The 16556-nt window shown below is 34.3% G+C and overlaps 4 protein-coding genes across 7 annotated transcripts; 2 read left to right on the top strand and 2 right to left on the bottom strand.

The window, feature by feature from the left end:
- Positions 1-1429: 1429 nt before the first annotated feature.
- On the top strand, positions 1430-5222 carry LOC107631829 (nuclear transport factor 2). The gene is made up of 9 exons (XM_016335396.3): positions 1430-1553; positions 2175-2350; positions 2938-3241; positions 3363-3598; positions 3688-3844; positions 3956-4077; positions 4181-4246; positions 4518-4572; positions 4672-5222. Exons 2-9 carry the CDS (start codon positions 2177-2179, stop codon positions 4935-4937), a joined length of 1380 nt encoding a protein of 459 aa, XP_016190882.1. The 5' UTR covers positions 1430-1553; positions 2175-2176; the 3' UTR covers positions 4938-5222.
- A 749-nt stretch (positions 5223-5971) lies between these two features.
- Positions 5972-9052, bottom strand: LOC107631830 (SPFH/Band 7/PHB domain-containing membrane-associated protein family). Its single transcript, XM_016335398.3, has 9 exons — positions 8790-9052; positions 7990-8113; positions 7819-7886; positions 7678-7737; positions 7417-7575; positions 6935-7081; positions 6636-6850; positions 6411-6519; positions 5972-6327 (listed from the first exon to the last, which is right to left on the bottom strand). Exons 1-9 carry the CDS (start codon positions 8907-8909, stop codon positions 6235-6237), a joined length of 1095 nt encoding a protein of 364 aa, XP_016190884.1. The 5' UTR covers positions 8910-9052; the 3' UTR covers positions 5972-6234.
- Positions 9053-9332: 280 nt separating this feature from the next.
- Positions 9333-13405, top strand: LOC107631831 (alpha/beta hydrolase domain-containing protein VTE7). 4 transcript variants are annotated; one of them, XM_088507506.1, is made up of 11 exons: positions 9333-9460; positions 9611-9798; positions 10294-10391; positions 10482-10579; positions 10676-10725; positions 10910-11005; positions 11143-11232; positions 11562-11654; positions 11949-12044; positions 12699-12764; positions 12925-13405. In XM_088507506.1, the coding sequence occupies exons 2-11, from the start codon at positions 9622-9624 to the stop codon at positions 13078-13080; spliced, it is 1020 nt and encodes a 339-aa protein (XP_088363632.1). In that variant the 5' UTR covers positions 9333-9460; positions 9611-9621; the 3' UTR covers positions 13081-13405. The 4 variants fall into 4 exon arrangements, with proteins under 4 accessions (XP_088363632.1, XP_088363631.1, XP_016190886.1 ...); XM_088507505.1 differs by having other exon boundaries at positions 10673-10725; XM_016335400.3 differs by lacking the exon at positions 9333-9460 and having other exon boundaries at positions 9559-9798.
- Positions 13406-14206: 801 nt separating this feature from the next.
- On the bottom strand, positions 14207-16504 carry LOC107631832 (Carbohydrate-binding X8 domain superfamily protein). Its single transcript, XM_016335401.3, has 4 exons — positions 16300-16504; positions 15756-15995; positions 15635-15671; positions 14207-14759 (listed from the first exon to the last, which is right to left on the bottom strand). The coding sequence occupies exons 1-4, from the start codon at positions 16349-16351 to the stop codon at positions 14489-14491; spliced, it is 600 nt and encodes a 199-aa protein (XP_016190887.1). The 5' UTR covers positions 16352-16504; the 3' UTR covers positions 14207-14488.
- Between the last annotated feature and the right edge of the window lie 52 nt (positions 16505-16556).

Below are 16556 nucleotides of genomic sequence, written 5' to 3'. Positions count from 1 at the left end.
AAATCGGATGGTCCAATTTCTTCATCCATTGTTTCAGAAAAAGCGGTCACACATCCATATCTAACACCCATATTCTCCACGATAACGCATAACACACTTATGCTTCTCATATCCAAAAAAATGAGCCTTAAATTTTTTTTTTTTATCTATCATTCGTATATTTTTACTGTATCTCTTTCTTTATTTGTTTGTGTCTTTTTATGTCCTTCTTTTGGTATCTCTTTATTCTTTGTTCTAATTTTTTTTATCAAAAATTCTAAAATTGAAAGAGACTATAACACTAGGGAAAAAACCTTGAAAAGAAACCTGAAACTTAACAAAGAAGTAAGTCGAAAGGAGAATTTGAACTTGAATATACTACTAGTTGTGGAAATTTAATCCAAAATCTAATTAACTCTAAGTCGTTAATGAATTTAATTATTTGATTTCCTAATTTATTTGTGGGCAATGCATATATTAATTATAATCACAAATTATGCTATTTCAAATTAAATGACTTATATAATGATGATCTCATTTATTGTTTTAAATGCTAATTGAATAACTCATTATTACTTTTAATTTAGAATTAAATGAGAATAAAATCAGATATTATCTTTTGTTCCTTGAATAATTATCTTTTTGGATTTTAGATATATTATCTTTTGGGCTTTAGATACTATTTTATTTGGGCTTAAGGGTTTAATGGGTGCCATGCTCAAATATAAATAGACCTACAGGATTTCGATCCCCAATATGCCAAAGCCGCCTTTGTTGCTCTTTCTCCGTCGAAAGAGTTACAGTTTAGCCACCTAAGAATACAGAAGGCTTTGATTGAGGAAGATCGAAATAACCACAAGATCCAAACTCTTCTGATTGTAGAATTCATGTTTATGAATTTAGGTACGCTTCCGCATTATGATATGATATATTTTTGATGATTTGATATAGATGATCTGAGTTAATGAAATCAATTTATTCCTAACATATACTACTATTTGTGGAAATTTAATCCAAAATCTAATTAACTCTAAGTCGTTAATGAATTTAATTGAATAAAAGATTAAAAAGTTCAAAAACCAAAAGGTAAAGAAAAAACTTCTCAAGAATCAAATTTACAAAATCAAATAAATTTAGTAGCTTAGCTGACTTGATGTTGATGATGATGTTCCACTGATATACTAATATATCAGGGAATTCATTCAGGTCAAAATCACCTCCATGAATATGCATAAATACATGTGTGTTTTTGAAATTCAAAACTCGTAGGTACACATTGACACCGAATTCTTCGCCATGGCCCCACATCCTCCTCTTAAAACCAAAATCAGAAACAACATTATAAATAAATAAACCCGGTTCATGCAAAGAAAACTAAACAAACCGGGTTGGGCCAAATCGAGCCGAAACCAGAAAAACCGGCTATAAATATATTCGGTAAATTTGGCACTTGTTGGAGCTGTAGAGATCTCACTCTACTCAACCGCCTCCTCTCGCATCACCTCTTCTTCCCTCTCTTTCTCTCTCTGTCTCTCTCCTTCTCTCGCTCCTAGGTTTTCATTCCCCCCTCGGAGGTACCTCTTCGTTCTGTTCTTCACCCTTTTTTTAAAGCATAATAAATTTCACTTCTTACTACCCCGCTCGAAACTGACGAATTTTAATTTTTGTTTCTCTTATAAATGTTTTGAGCGAAGACAGTTGAATGCTACGGTTGTAGTTTTGTGCTCTTTTTGACGATCGATTTGGTTTCGTTTGTTAGACTGGTGTGTTGGGATTTATTAGGGCTTTGATTTTTTCCTATTCAAAAATAGCTTGAAACGGATCATGGCTTAGGGTTTATATTTATTGTTATTTAAATCAATTAACTATAGCTGCTGGATTTTTTGTTTTTACCTAAAAAGGCTGGATTTGAATGCTTTTGTGACGCATGGTCATGTCGTATTCATCTGTAGCTGATGACAGTAATTATTCTGCCTGCATTAAATATATACAGCTAATTAATTGAGGTTAAGGAGGGTAATTGCATTCTTGTAGTATTCTCTTTGAACAGTCTCTTCTTTATTCCTCTATTTGTTATAAAGGGTTTTGGAAATAATTTATTAGTTGTGGTTGCTGTAATGTTTGAGTGACTGATTGTCTTGTGTCATTAGCCTAACCCATGAGTCTCTCTGTGGTTGATGTATTGTTTGCTGCAGAGATGGCAGTGTCTGATGGATCCCCGACCCCGCAGATGGTTGGCAATGCTTTTGTGGAGCAGTATTACTCTATCCTGCATCAAGATCCAGGCCAAGTTCATAGATTTTACCATGATACCAGTGTCCTAAGTCGGCCTGAAGATGACGGTACCATGACAACGGTGACCACTATAGAAGTAAGTAGTATCAACTGACTTTGCATCTCTTAAGCAACATGAATCCAAATTGACCCGTATAATTTCCCCAGCTGTTAATATCACACAAGCTTTTGGAATTGCATGGTTCTAAATTAGTGTGTGTCACGATTGTCGTTGCAATCCAGGTGATCTTGATTGTTTGTCACAATTACTATAGTTAAAGAAAATGGCATGGAATAACAGTTAGCCATATGGATGACTGAGATGAACCTCATTAGCACGGCATTATTGATAGTAGTATTATATATTATATTTTTCTATTGGGTTTTCATATTTTAGATTAATTTGTTTGTCTTGCTATTCAGTCCTATACACTCTTCCATGGTATATCCAAATCGTTGTTTATTCGAAACTTATCCTGAATGAATTCACTTCTGGTAGCCGATTGAGCTGTTTCTGGTCTATGAGAAATAAAAATGAGTATTAAAAAAATCAGCAGTGAATTGTCCATGCTAGTTTTTCACTGGGATTTTATGTGTTCCAATTAATTTATTTTTCTGTGGTGAATTGCAAATATAATTAAGTATCTGCTTTTTTTTTAATTATTTTACTTTATTATGCAACAGGACATCAATAAAAAGATACTATCACTGGACTACACAAGCTTTAGGGTAGAGATTTTGAGTGCTGATGCTCAGCCGTCTTATAAAGAAGGGGTGATGGTTGTCGTGACTGGCTGCTTAACTGGAAGTGACAATTTGAAGAGGAAGTTTACTCAGTCATTTTTCCTAGCTCCACAGGACAAAGGATACTATGTTTTGAATGATGTATTTAGATATGTTGATGAATACAACTCAATTGAGATTGAGTCTGTGCCAGTGAATGATGTTGCTGAAAGTGCCCAAGCTGATACTTTTACCCCTGAACCAGGTAATTCTTCTGTTTACATATTATGATTGTAAAAGATGATTCCATTCCTGTTGCTTGTCACTGTGTGCTGTCTAATATTCTAATTCTTGTTCTAAAATTTTGCTTTTGACTGTGAATATAGAGCCAATCCCTGTTCCTGAAAGCATTCCACCTAGTCAAGCAGCTACTGTGGATGCTGAAACTAGCATCAGCAAAGAAGCAAGTCAACCACTGGAGAATGGAAAATTGTCTGCTGCTGATTCTGTTGTTCCAGTTAATCATGTGAAAGAACCAAACCATCAGGAACATCAACCAAGCATTGAGAAAGTTGCTTCTAATATGCAGGATGATGCTCCAAAGAAGTCTTTTGCATCCATTGTATGTTAATTCCCCCAACTTTATTCTGTTCTTATTTTATTGTTGTGTAGCATTTGACTTATGCCACTCTTCTAAATTATTTACTTTAGGTGAATGCATTGAAAGAAAATGCTGCTCCCTTCCATGTGAGGACATCCCCTGTGAAACCTGTTGAACAACCACGTGTATCTAATGTGCCTGCATTAGAACCTCAAGCACCTGCACCTGTCCCTGACAGTCCGTTGGAAAAGAACACTGAGAATACAGGTAATTTGCTCCTTTTATGGTTAATTATATTTCATATATGTAGTTTATATTTTGAATTTGTTGTCAATTTATTGGGGAATTCTTTCCTTACTTGTCCATTTCTTCCAACAGGGAAGGCTTATGCAATATTTGTTGCAAACTTGCCATTGAATGCAACAGTAGAACAACTAGAACGGGTCTTCAAGAAATTTGGGCCCATTAAACGTGATGGTATTCAAGTGAGAAGTAACAAGGTCAGTATATTTAAAGCCCTTTTTTCTAAAATAATGTTAATCTGTTCTTTTGAATGCACATCAGCAACACAAATGCTGATAAATATTTTGTTACCCTTCGCAGCAACAAGGATCGTGCTTTGGTTTTGTGGAATTTGAATCTGCTACTTCAATGCAAGGAGCCCTTGAGGTATTGACTTGCCTAATATCAAATGCCTTAAATGCCTTTCATTTCTTATTAGGCTTTATGTCCTTTTTGAACTTTCTAGGTTTGGGTTTGTTGTTACTAATGGTTTGTGTTTCTTATCATGGCAAGCATGTGATTCATGGCATTTGTAGCTTAGTTATTGTGTTTTTCAGTTGATGTGTTTCCATATTTTATTATATTTTAATGCACGAGTAGTGTAGATGTCTTTTGCAAGGTATGTCTGTCATCTAATCTAACGTGGATGTATTTTCAGGCCTCTCCTCCGGTTATGTTGGACAACCGTAAACTTTCAATTGAAGAAAGGCGAGGTATGTGACCAACATTTCTCTTGTTAAATTGACAATATTGTTGAAACCAACATGTCACCTCATATCCTCTGTTACTAACATGCATTCTTGTTATTTCAGCCAATAATGATAGGGTGAGATATCCATCAGGACGGGGTGGATACCGAAATGATAGAAATGAAAACTTCAGGGGCCGTGGCAACTTTGGAGGTAGTCGTGGCGGAGGTGGCGGCAGCTATATGAACAGGAATGATTTTGAGAAGCGGAATGAGTTCTCTGGTCGACCTCGTGGAGGCAATGCTAATGGTCGGAGCAATGGAGAAGCTGTTCCAAGGAGTTATGCAAATGGAGGGAAGGTTGCCCGTCAACCAGTGAAGGTTCAGTAAAGTTCTTCATTTTATTGGCAATTGAGTGAACATTGGCATTCTCCGATAGATAGCGGCTTTAGGGATTTTGGTGTGCAATTGGATTAGAGTTTTCTTCGTTGTAGCTGTTGTGATCCTTCTACTTATGAGTTCGTTGGCTAAACCAAGTTATTACTCATACCTTCGTCTCCCTTGCTTTTTTGATCTCTTCCAATTTTGTTACGTTTTGTATCTAATTTTCTTGAATAATTGTTTGGAATTGGTTACGGTTAAACTCCATTTTTTAATACAATTTTTTTGGTCGCATATTCACTAGTAGTCTATTCATACAATTGATTAACTGAATGATGCATTAGTCTTTCCTTAGACATTAAAAAAAAAACATTTCTCTCTTGTGTAGAGGTTACTTCGAACGTCATTCTTAATTTCTTACAAATTCCTCATGATTACTGAACATCCTTGCAAAGGGTGACAAATTAACACCAAGGTGGATCATTTTGAGTAAAAAAGTTGTTTAGACCTGCTCTTTTGCCGCTATGTGACTATTTTGGTTGTTTTTGTAAAATTGATTTTAGGTTGCTCGATTTTGATGGAAGTTGAATTATTTCTTATCATGAGATAAAAAAATTCACATCTAAAATAAAAATGAAAGAAATTACTAGTGTATTTAAGTTTCCAATATCAAGTGTATCAAGAAGGGCTCGATGGATTTAAATTATATATTATATATAAACTTTTAGGTTTAACTGAGTGCTTATTTGGGTATTATTAAATTAATAGTAAAAATTCTTTAATAAAAGAAATTTTAATTTTTTGCAAACAAATTTTTAATAGTAAAAATAAAAATATTAAAAAAATTAAAATATTTTTTTTAAAAAGTTATAATTTACATTTAAAAAAATAAAAAAAGATATTTTACATAATAAATAAATAAAAAATAATTTTATATTATTATATCTAAATATAATTAATAAAAAAATTATTAAAAATATTCAAATAAAAAATTACTTTTGTTTTTTTAAAAAATTTTAAAAAAATAATAATTAAAAAAATTATTAAAAACTCATCCCAACACGTCCTAAATTTCATTGTCGCAATAGCAATTAGTCTGTAATTCTGTATATTGATAGGGACAAACCTCTTATCTACATTACACACCCCTCTCCCACTTGAAAAGAAAACGATAAACTTCGTCAAACTCTCTTCTCTTTTCTTTCTTCCCGTTCTGTAAAAGATAACTCTGCGTTTGAATCTTCTACAAAATCCTGGCAATGCTTAGCTGAGACTTCCGATTTCTGAGCATCTAACTTCTAACAATTTACGCATCGACCTTGACCATCTTAGCTGCCCCTCTAGAAACTTCTTGAAGGTAGTTTCCAAATACCCTCTGATCCAAAATCATGTTTGGAACCTGGAGAGAAAATTCAAATGTCAAGAACCTTAAAACAAGGACAGACAAACTAAAACAACCGAGGTCCGAGGAGAGGAGAATACCTTGTCTCCAAAGAAAATCTTCGTATTATTAGCAATGGACTCGATAAACTTAAGCTCAAGAAATTCAGGGGTAAGCTTCAACTTGTTTGCTTCAGCTTCCTTTGTTACACTAAAATCTCAAAGGCAACAGAATTAATAATTTCTTTTTTCTAAGACCATGGATTACAAAATGAAATATGAAATTCATAAACTTGCATCAAAGAAATTAGGAATATAAAATCTCACCGGTAGAAATCTGCATCTGCAAGACTCTTTTCACGTGCCAGGTACATTGCATTCTCGATTTCTTCTTGTCTTCTAGCACTATCCTTTTCCAACAACTTTTGCTCCATAAGGATCCTGCTAACATTAGCATTCTTCTCAGCCTCACTAATAGCCATCTTCTTCATTGTCTCTGCCTCCTTCTCAGCTACTTTCTGCTTCTCAATAGCAATTAAGACCTATCCGATAATATGCAAAGCACATTGCTGGTTAGCCTCATTCAAAACAGAGAAAAGGACATACTGTTACGGTAAAAAATAAACCTTAGTACGCTCCTCTTCCATTTGTTCGAAGTTTCGTCTTATGCTATCCGGAATTGTGGGTTTTGTTACACGGACACTGATGATCTCAATACCCGGAGCATAGCGGGTGCAGTCAACTTGAAGAGCATCTTTCATCTTTTCATCAATCTGAAAGGGCTCCAATGCTTGCTTTGTTATGATTTTATTAAGAACAAAGAAATGGAAGGACATAATGATTTAATCCATCTATTACAGAGGAGAAAAAGCCAGAGAGTCCAGAATGATAAAATCTTTAAGACTTGCATAAAATCCTTTCTTGTGGTCTGTGGATGACAATAGGAGCCACAATTTGCTAAGCACAATTACATCGTTCAACTATGAACCCTAGACAATTACATTGGCTTAAATCGAAGTCCCAGTAATTTTTGCCCCATTAAAAATCTGTATTAAATTTAAATTAAACTGTTGGTTTTAAATTATACTTGTAAAAATTCAGACCTAACCTGATCAAACACATCTATATAGACTTGTTGAAGACTGTGAGAGCTGCAGAACTGATTAATCTCATGATGAATTTTATCATATATCCATGTCTTATCATACTCCACACCATAATTGAGCAATGTCTCATAGACAAATTCTTTGCTGAGTCGGTTAACAACCTACAAAAGAATACACATCATCGCATATATAATTAAGGATGTAAAGGGTACACCACTGGTTAATCAGAAACATTGCAGAAGAAAAGATGCACTCGTTAGTACCTCGATCTTCCCAAAATTAATCATGACACCACCTTTAGTACCACATGGTATATCTGTCACCTGCGACGGTAGGCGTAATCCCAAAATTGAACTTATAGAGCGAAAATAAATGACAATTCAAAGTTGTTCTAATAAATTTACCATATCTGTCTGAAGTGTCACTTGTACAGGTTCATACTGAGTTATGAAAGGCATTTTTAGATGGAAACCTGGAACAATATTGACCGAGATCAGAAGCAAAAACTTGTTTGCAAGCACATATTGAAGAAAAAAGGAAAACATTGAAGAAATAGAGCAAAGAGTGGTTGGTACCTGGATCCGAAATGGTTTTCAAAAGGGCACCTCCCCTCCAATATACTCCCACATGCCCTTCCGGAACTTGGTGCAGAATGGATAATGAATTTTTGAAGGATGGTGATCCCGAAGGAACCAGAACCTGTAGATAATATCTCGTATTTGAAGAGATGTTTTCCAAAGTAGTAAACAGTACAAAGAAAACGATAACCAACCCTTATTATACTAGTCAATTTTGGTGAGAAACCCTATCCAATTCACTAAAACTTCCAACCTAGATAATGTTTACAGCGCAAACCACAAACGAAAATAGTAAAGCACCAATAATGCACTATTGCATTCTTTGAACTGATTTCCTTCCCGAAAACATAGTAATAAAGAACTAATGACATAAAGAACAATGCATTACCACAATAGGCCATTCATGATCATTTTGAGTTAGGTTAGAGTACCTAAGGGTTTCTCAACCTAGAAAAGCAAAGCTGCGACTAAGAGCAAACATGTCCATTGACGAGAAATCTTCCAATAGTAAAAGGAATTTAACTTGTGAGATATCCAGAAAATCGATGAATGAAAGGGAAAGAAACGGCACTATGCAGGAACGCAACGCGAGGCATAAATCAAAACTAATTGGTACTCTACTTGTTACAGTTATAGCAAATCAGAAAACCGAATTGGTAAAGTATCCATTGGACGAATGAGATTTGTAGCTAGGAGTACAAGATCAAGAGCAACAAAAGCGTGAGTTTCCAGATGCAACATTACATACTGATGGAATGCTGCAATAGTGCAAATGTGAAGTGGAGAGATATACATACCATGGCGACAATGGCGAGGAAGATGAGGAAGGGGACGAGAATCGAGGAGGTGGAATCAGGTTGGCGCGGCATCGGAGGAGTGAAAGGTGTTTGTGGTCGTTGCGACGGCGGGCGATCCATGGCGGTGGAACAACGCAAACAAGCACGCTAGTGACTTGCCCTTAAACTTAACGTCACTCCCTTTGATTATCCGAGTTGTGTTATGTATACTCTTCTCTGCGTAAGTGGGTATCTATTTGCAATATTTATATAAACGGTTCAGCCAACTCCAAGTTTATTATCTAATTTTTTAAATTTTAAAATAAAAAATAAAAAAAATGACTTAATTGACTTGTTATATAATTAGTTTTTTAGATTTTTTATTTAAATAAATAATTATATCTGTATATTTTAAATTATAAATATTATTACTGTACTAAAATAGGAATTTTGTATAAGTAATTTCATATAAGATGGCAATGAAATTTCACTCTCTCTTGCTTCTTTTCTCCCATCATAAGATGGCAAAGTGTTAGAAAGTAGCGAGTATTTTAATATAAAAATTTTGTAAACTCATTTCGAAGATAATTGCTTGTAGTTTGTTGAGAAACTTCAGGTGCTTGGCCACATGGAAGAATGAAAACACTGACATTCAACCCCTTTGACTCTTTGACATAGCATCCACTATCCAGGTAAAATTTTTTCTGAAAATAGTCTACTTGTTAATTATTATTATTATTATTATTATTATTATTATTATTATTATTATTATTATTATGTGTGTGTGTGTGTGAGGCGCATTTTATTGGCACCTGAGTCAGTTAGCGGTTAAAAATTCGTAGGCTTGAGAAAAATGATGGGTGCTTTATCATTGGCATATCCATTCAGCAGAGTCACAGCCACCAAAGTAAGTGAAGCTCAAGCTAAACCTAACAATGGCTTCCCTTCGTTTCTTCCGAAGCAAGTTCACACAATCAAAGACCCCTTTGCTCGAAACCTCGCCATGCGTATTCACCGGCTACCCGTTTCTGTAACAACTAAACTACTTACTCATTACTTTGCTCTCTCTGCGTTTCACTTTTTGTGATTCAACTCTTTTGCTCTGCAGACTCACATGTACATTTTATATATGTTTTAAAGTTGCTATTAACTGTGGTTATTGGAAATGACTAGCTGCTGTTGTTTGTAATTTGTGATTATGATTAATATTTTCTGACAAGGCATAATTCTCTAAAGTCTAAACCCATGGATATACAAGAATTAACACTTCAATTTGTTCCATAAAAAACAGAATTTATCTTTCAATTGGCTAGAGTAGCTGAAATTTCAGAAAGTAATCCAATCTTGTCAACTTCAGAAAATTGTTCAATGTTTGATAATGAATTGTTGTGCCTGCAGGCGGCTAATATGGCCACCTCATGAATATATTTGAATTCCACTCCATAATCATCATCGTCATCATCATTATTATTCATAAATCTAATTAGTATATGGATCATTCTCTATTTCAATATGACACAATCAGGTTAAGTTCTCAGAGAATCCTATCATGAGTAGTTGTGTGAAGCCATTAATGATACAGAACAAGGCAAATCCAGTTGTCCTTCTTCATGGTTTCGACAGGTACTCCAAATGTGCAAGAGACATAATTAGATTCTACATTTTTGTGCTAAGACTAGCCCTGGATTTCACTCTCTTTCTTATTATTTTCAGCTCATGTTTAGAATGGAGATATACATTTCCATTGCTTGAGGAGGCTGGTTTTGAGACATGGGCCTTTGACATTCTCGGTTGGGGATTCTCCGATCTAGGTTTGTTTTTGTTACTTACTCTTCCTATTTTATGTTTGTTCCTCTCCCTGATTTTTCATTTTAATGATGTTCAGTTTGTCGTCTTTTCTTCAGCAGAAAAACTTACTTCATGTGATGTGGTATCAAAGCGCGAACACTTCTATGAGGTGCTTAATAAACTATGTGAATTTGAGTAAGACAGTTATTCTATAGGGTCTGACTTGTTCCTCAGCCTATATTCTGAAGGAATGTTTGTATTGCCAATTTTCAAGTTTCATTCAATGTGTATATTGTTGTTTTCCTTGCAATTGTTCCGGATTGTATTGAGGATGGATTTGATTTACCTACCAGTTTTGGAAGTCTTACATCAAAAGGCCAATGATATTGGTTGGACCAAGCCTTGGCTCAGCTGTCGCCATTGATTTTGCAGTCAATTATCCGGAAGCTGTATGTGCTATCTAATAATTTAAATTCAGACTATCCACAACAAGCCAGTTTCTGAGTAATTTATTTTACATTAAGCAAAATTTTCATTTAGTGACTCTGGTGTGAACTTATCATTCATTTGCAGTTCATCTTTTCAGGTGGAAAAGCTTGTTTTGATTGATGCTAGTGTATATACAGAGGGAACAGGAAACCTAGCAACCTTACCTAGACTTATAGCCTATGCCGGGGTGAGTGTTTTTCCAAGTTACTAAGCGTAAACATGTTACCCATAATTATCATGAAAAGTCTATCATATCTAAGCATCATGACTGCCATTGCTTTGTATTGGAAAATATTATCAGTCTAATAATTTTCACTCCTTTTTCTGCTTAAACCTTATAATGGCAGTAATTTGTTTTCCGTAATGCTTATTCATTGGTAGATTCTATGGAAAGACAAGTTCAATCTCTTAACCAGAGTTTTACTTTTGTGGGGAAAGATACGTATGGGAGTGGTGAGGATGTAATCACCCTTATATGATGCAACTTACATTCACCTCTGCTCTCTCTTCATTCAGGCATATGTATTGAAGAGTGTTCCATTACGGTTGTATGCAAACTATTTGACGTTCAATGACATTTCTTTCAGTACCAGCCTTGATTGGACTAATGTAAGTTCCCAGGTCCTAAAGCTATCATGTTCTTTGATCACATTGTGTATATACACCAGATAATCTATATATGTTTTCTAGTTAAAAAATTTGCCATTTGGCACATGCAATCCTCGACCCTTATACTTGCCTAGCCATATAGGAATGTGTCCTGCCTGGAACTTATTGTGTATGTTCAAGCATCCACCAAAGTGCCCTCATCGTACTAAATGGCACTTATACTTGCACGTATTTAAATTGCAAAATAAGGTTGATTAACATGGTCTTTATATATAATATTATAATTCTTATCAGATCGGCCGCTTGCATTGTTTGTTTCCATGGTGGGAGGATGCTACAGTGGATTTTATGATTAGTGGTGGTTATAATGTTGTTTCCCAGATAAGAAAGGTATTTTCATTGCAGTATTACAAGTTTGTAAATGTATGTTGTAGTGGTGACATTATGTTGTTACGGCATTGGAATATGAAGGTTTCATCATTCTTTTGATGAATATATATCAAAATTTGATAATTCCATTAAGTTATGTGACGTTTTCAATAATATACCCTATCCCCATCACCAAAACAAAACAGTCTACCATCAGTATGACTATAAGTTCATATTTTGGCCTACATTTCTCTGTGTGCTTGGGAATATACTTACCAAAAAATTTTAATTGTATGAGTCATACTTTGTTAAAATGTTATTATATCAAGACACATTCAGGTAAGGCAATATAGTATTGTATTTGAGACTGTTTTTGCACTGAAGTGCTGTATACATTACATCCTCAGAAGGCTGCTATCATTTATTAGTCTGTTGTTCACTGATAATGGTGAGAATTGAAACCCTGCAAGGTGACTAGTGTTCCCCTTTATTATACTTTTCAAATTAAAACAGTTACGGTTCAAGTTTATCCTCACATGACTAGAAGCATAACTTTGTTAATAACAGAAACATGCTTGACTACTTTTGAATGTAGTAGTTTTCTTCCATAATTGTATGTCCAGAACTTAACATCTTCCTGAATAAGATGTTTTATATTTTGTATATGTTTCTCAGGTAAAGCAGAAAACACTTATCATTTGGGGAGAGAATGACCGGATCATCAGCAATAAGCTTGCTGTGGTTAGTTAGTTCATCTTTCTATATTATTATAAGCAAGAAACACATAACATGCCACAAAAATGTCTGATTTTGAAACATAACCCTCGGTTATTTTTGTTTCAGGTTTATTTGACTTAATTTTGTTCCTTGATAAAGTTTACTGACTATATCATCTTTTCAGCAACTGCACTGTGAGTTATCTGATGCAATTATACGCCAAATACCAGATTGCGGCCACCTTCCACATGTCGAAAGACCGGCTTCTGTCGTCAAATTCATTATTGAGTTTGTTCAGAGAGAAACCAAGTTAGTAAATCAATGTGTTTCAGCAGAATGATCACCTTTTTCCACTCTCCAACAGAGAAAACTACTGAACAGGTAACATTTTGCAAAAGGAGCAAGCTGGTGATCAATAGAGCTAAATATGTTCAAAACAACATTGTTATGCTCGAAACTAACAGGAGACAATCTTGATTCTTGATTCTTGTTGGAATTCCATATCCCTAACATTATGTATTAGAGAATGTGCAGACTGTTGTTCTTCATTCAGTCATAATTTTTCTTAGCTTAACCATGATTTTGTTTTGTGACATTGGCACACTACTTGTAAATGTTTATTAGGGTGTTACTATGATTGTTTAATTTGTTCGTAAGATTTCAAATATCCAAATTCCTATCTTTTATACTAAACAGAAGGTTGGAAAATGTTAGGAATCATGCTAAGCATAGGTTAACGACTTAACTCTGCCATAATACTACAAAGATTCGATCAAGTTTCTTTGTAAACTAGATAACTGTCAATCTTTTGACGGCCTAACTTAGGTCAACTATGCAAAACTTTGCAATAGTTTAAATATACACAGGATTCTACTTTTATATTAGAAGTTTAAAACCAAATTAGGTAGATCAAATCTGTCTAATTATATTATTTTTTCCTAGTTTGATTCTGTTCAAAATTACTAAGATGTCGTCTAAAGCATGCACCTTTATATATTTTTTATTTTCTCATTTGTCAGCTACGCATGTTGTTACATCAAACTAAAGTTATTCTAAGTTGGTGTATTGAGTATTGACTTGGAACATCCATAAGAGAAAACGTTCCCACGGAATGAATGATCAGCAGCCACACCCCCACACGAGAAAGGAAAATCACAAATGAAATCGTGTTCCTCATTAGTCATTGAAAAGACCTTTGAACTAACTAAACTTTTTCATTAGGAATATGAATGTTGCAAACTGTTTTTCAGGTTTTTTTTTAACCACTTGCAAAAAAAAAAAATATGTATATGCGGTACCATGCCAGGTAACAAACAATCAGGGTATATATCATACTAATAAAAAACTTGTGCAGCTGAAAATGAAAGAAAGTGAATATATGAATAACATGTAAAGTGTTGTGCTAATCATGCAGGATAATTATTTAAGAAATGGGAGAAGAAAAATGGCAAAGTGGCATGGAATCATAGATTAAAAAAATAATTTATATATGGGCTAGGAGGTTCCATTAAATTAAGAAATAGTGCCTCTCATAGTCATAGATATACAAATGGAACAAAGCTAAGAAAACTGACTAGGTTTGTTTCTACACTAATATGTAGTCAAAATCAATCAAATATAAAGTGATGATAATGAAGCCAAATTCCCCTACCCCTTTTTTATTCCAAAAAAGAAAAAAATTGGGTTTTGCTTGAATTGATGACTATGGTTGCAAAATCTGGTCCATACATATGCAAAACAAGTTTAATTTAGACCCTCAAGACTAACAATAAGGTAAGAAAAAGGGACATTAGAAACATGGTTTTGGTGCCTTGTAAAGGACTCAAAGCAGCTCCACTCCCATCATTGACACCAGTTGAAGATGATGGACTTATTCCAAACACACCAGTAGGACTCCCTGTGCCAAAACCGGTGCCGGTGCTGGTGCCGTTGCCGGTGCCGGTGCCTGTTGATGGTGTAGTGGAAGGTGATGTTCCTGGTGTACCGGTTGAGGGTGTTGTAGAGCCTGATCCAGCATTGCTGCAACAGAACCATAGAATAAAAATATCAGCAAATAAAGACTTTAGGGATTAATATAATACAAGAAGTATCAATCAATAACAATAACTCTTATGTAACTCAGAAAATGTTTGTTGTACTCATTTTTTAGAGGGCGCCATTGATTTATTAGTATTTTCTATCTGATAAAAATTCAGCGAGATTCACATTTTATCTAATGGTAAATGATAAATGAGTTGGCATAATATTTGATATAAAAAAATAAAATAAATATGCTATCTAAGAATATTATATATGAGAGCACAGATGTAAAGATCAAAGTGGTTGAAGTTGACAAGAATAATTGTGGAACATCCTAATCATGACAGCTAATATTTCAATTTCAATAGAACAAGCATATGACACGGCTTAGCTCAACTGGTGGAAATCTAGAAGTCTTGAAAAACAAAAATTTTTAGCTAAAACTGTCAAATAACGCAAGTTTAGACTGTTTAGACTAATTTTTTTCAGGGTACATAAACCAAAGAAAAAAAAAAGGCTTCTTTTACTATAACCCAACAATAATAATAATAATAATAATAATAATAATAATAATAATAATAATAATAATAATAATAACGGTTTTGACTAATGTTGTAAAATGCAACGTTTTTTGAATGCTGAATAAAAGCACTCAGTTTTTGAAATGCTTTTGTATATTGCTGAAACCCACCAAAGATTCTAATAAGCTTAGCCACCCACCCCAAATGGAAAAGTGGAATAATCCTAAAAAAAGGAATCATGCTAAATCACCTTTACATCTAAATGAAAGAGATTCGAGAGTAGGAACAGAAAACACTCCCAAAACAAACTAGTTTCATAGGATCATAAGACATAATCAGTCAAGATATACATACCTAGGACTTGAGGGGTAAACACAACCAGAAGATGTAGCTGCAGATTAAAAATTAAGCAAATAAATTAGTAAAGAAAAATAAGGAAGAGAAGAATAAAAATTAAAATTGGAGTTGTACTTACAAGGTGGATTTTGACTAGTGGAAGCAGCACCAGAAAAATCACAGCTGTCTTGAGCATTACCCTTCCTTTGGTAATAGCTATTAACAGCATAGTTACAGTGATCTTTCACAGTGTTTGGTTGGTAACAAGCTCCATTTTGGAGAATAGCACTACAATCAGCTCCATTCCCACAAGCATAATCTATTGCTTTCTGAAGTGCTTGATCACCTACACCATCTTTGCATAAACAGTACAGAGCATCTATTGCACAAAATAAACAAGAACAGTCAGCTCATACAGCAATCAAAACATGCAATTCAGAAATAGCAAAATCAACAAGGAACAAAAAACATGTTTAGAAATTTCCTTAACTAGCAACTAAAATTCACTCTCTCAACTAGAATTACATAGTATGTCTTTGATCATCATAGTAGAAATCCACCTCACAAGAACTTAAAGCAAGAAAAAGCAATAATCAATTATAGGAACTCATGATGTCAGAGAAAACATACATGGATCAGCAGCTATCTATAAATTTTGAAACTTCAAAAATAGAAAGACTTACTTGAATGGCCAGTGAGGGCCAAGAGAAGCAGGAAATAGAGGAAAAGGGCCATGAAAAGATAGAGTAAGAAAGGGAGAAGAAAAGAGAGATAAAAGCGTTTGGAGAATGAATGAAGAATCTGTGAGGGACAAGAGAGAAGTGTTGTGGTTTAGGTGTCTCTATCAAACTATATATCACTATGGCTTGTGTTTTACATCATTTAAGTGAATGATAAAGGCATTATTATACAATATAAAGGCATAAACTGGGAGGGTACT

The sequence above is a fragment of the Arachis ipaensis genome, chromosome B3 (genome assembly GCF_059453495.1).
Source record: "Arachis ipaensis isolate K30076 ecotype BB chromosome B3, ASM5945349v1, whole genome shotgun sequence".
Taxonomy (NCBI): Eukaryota; Viridiplantae; Streptophyta; class Magnoliopsida; order Fabales; family Fabaceae; genus Arachis; species Arachis ipaensis.
Note: the sequence above shows the minus strand (reverse complement) of the source record. Positions and strands in the feature narration are given on the sequence as shown.

Excerpts from the sequence above, each read along its gene's own strand:
- LOC107631830 (XM_016335398.3), bottom strand. The coding sequence starts at position 8,909 with ATGGATCGCCCGCCGTCGCAACGACCACAAACACCTTTCACTCCTCCG. Across the intron at positions 7,738-7,818 it reads TGACACTTCAGACAGATATG|GTGACAGATATACCATGTGG; the intron begins GTAAATTTATTA and ends CTACCGTCGCAG. Across the intron at positions 7,082-7,416 it reads ATATAGATGTGTTTGATCAG|ATTGATGAAAAGATGAAAGA; the intron begins GTTAGGTCTGAA and ends GAGCCCTTTCAG.
- LOC107631829 (XM_016335396.3), top strand. The coding sequence starts at position 2,177 with ATGGCAGTGTCTGATGGATCCCCGACCCCGCAGATGGTTGGCAATGCT. Across the intron at positions 3,599-3,687 it reads AGAAGTCTTTTGCATCCATT|GTGAATGCATTGAAAGAAAA; the intron begins GTATGTTAATTC and ends TATTTACTTTAG. Across the intron at positions 4,573-4,671 it reads TTCAATTGAAGAAAGGCGAG|CCAATAATGATAGGGTGAGA; the intron begins GTATGTGACCAA and ends TTGTTATTTCAG.
- LOC107631831 (XM_088507505.1), top strand. The coding sequence starts at position 9,622 with ATGATGGGTGCTTTATCATTGGCATATCCATTCAGCAGAGTCACAGCC. Across the intron at positions 11,006-11,142 it reads CAGTCAATTATCCGGAAGCT|GTGGAAAAGCTTGTTTTGAT; the intron begins GTATGTGCTATC and ends TCATCTTTTCAG. Across the intron at positions 12,045-12,698 it reads TTGTTTCCCAGATAAGAAAG|GTAAAGCAGAAAACACTTAT; the intron begins GTATTTTCATTG and ends TATGTTTCTCAG.
- LOC107631832 (XM_016335401.3), bottom strand. The coding sequence starts at position 16,351 with ATGGCCCTTTTCCTCTATTTCCTGCTTCTCTTGGCCCTCACTGGCCAT. Across the intron at positions 15,996-16,299 it reads GGCCCTCACTGGCCATTCAA|ATGCTCTGTACTGTTTATGC; the intron begins GTAAGTCTTTCT and ends TTTGTGCAATAG. Across the intron at positions 14,760-15,634 it reads GTTTACCCCTCAAGTCCTAG|CAATGCTGGATCAGGCTCTA; the intron begins GTATGTATATCT and ends GTTCTGTTGCAG.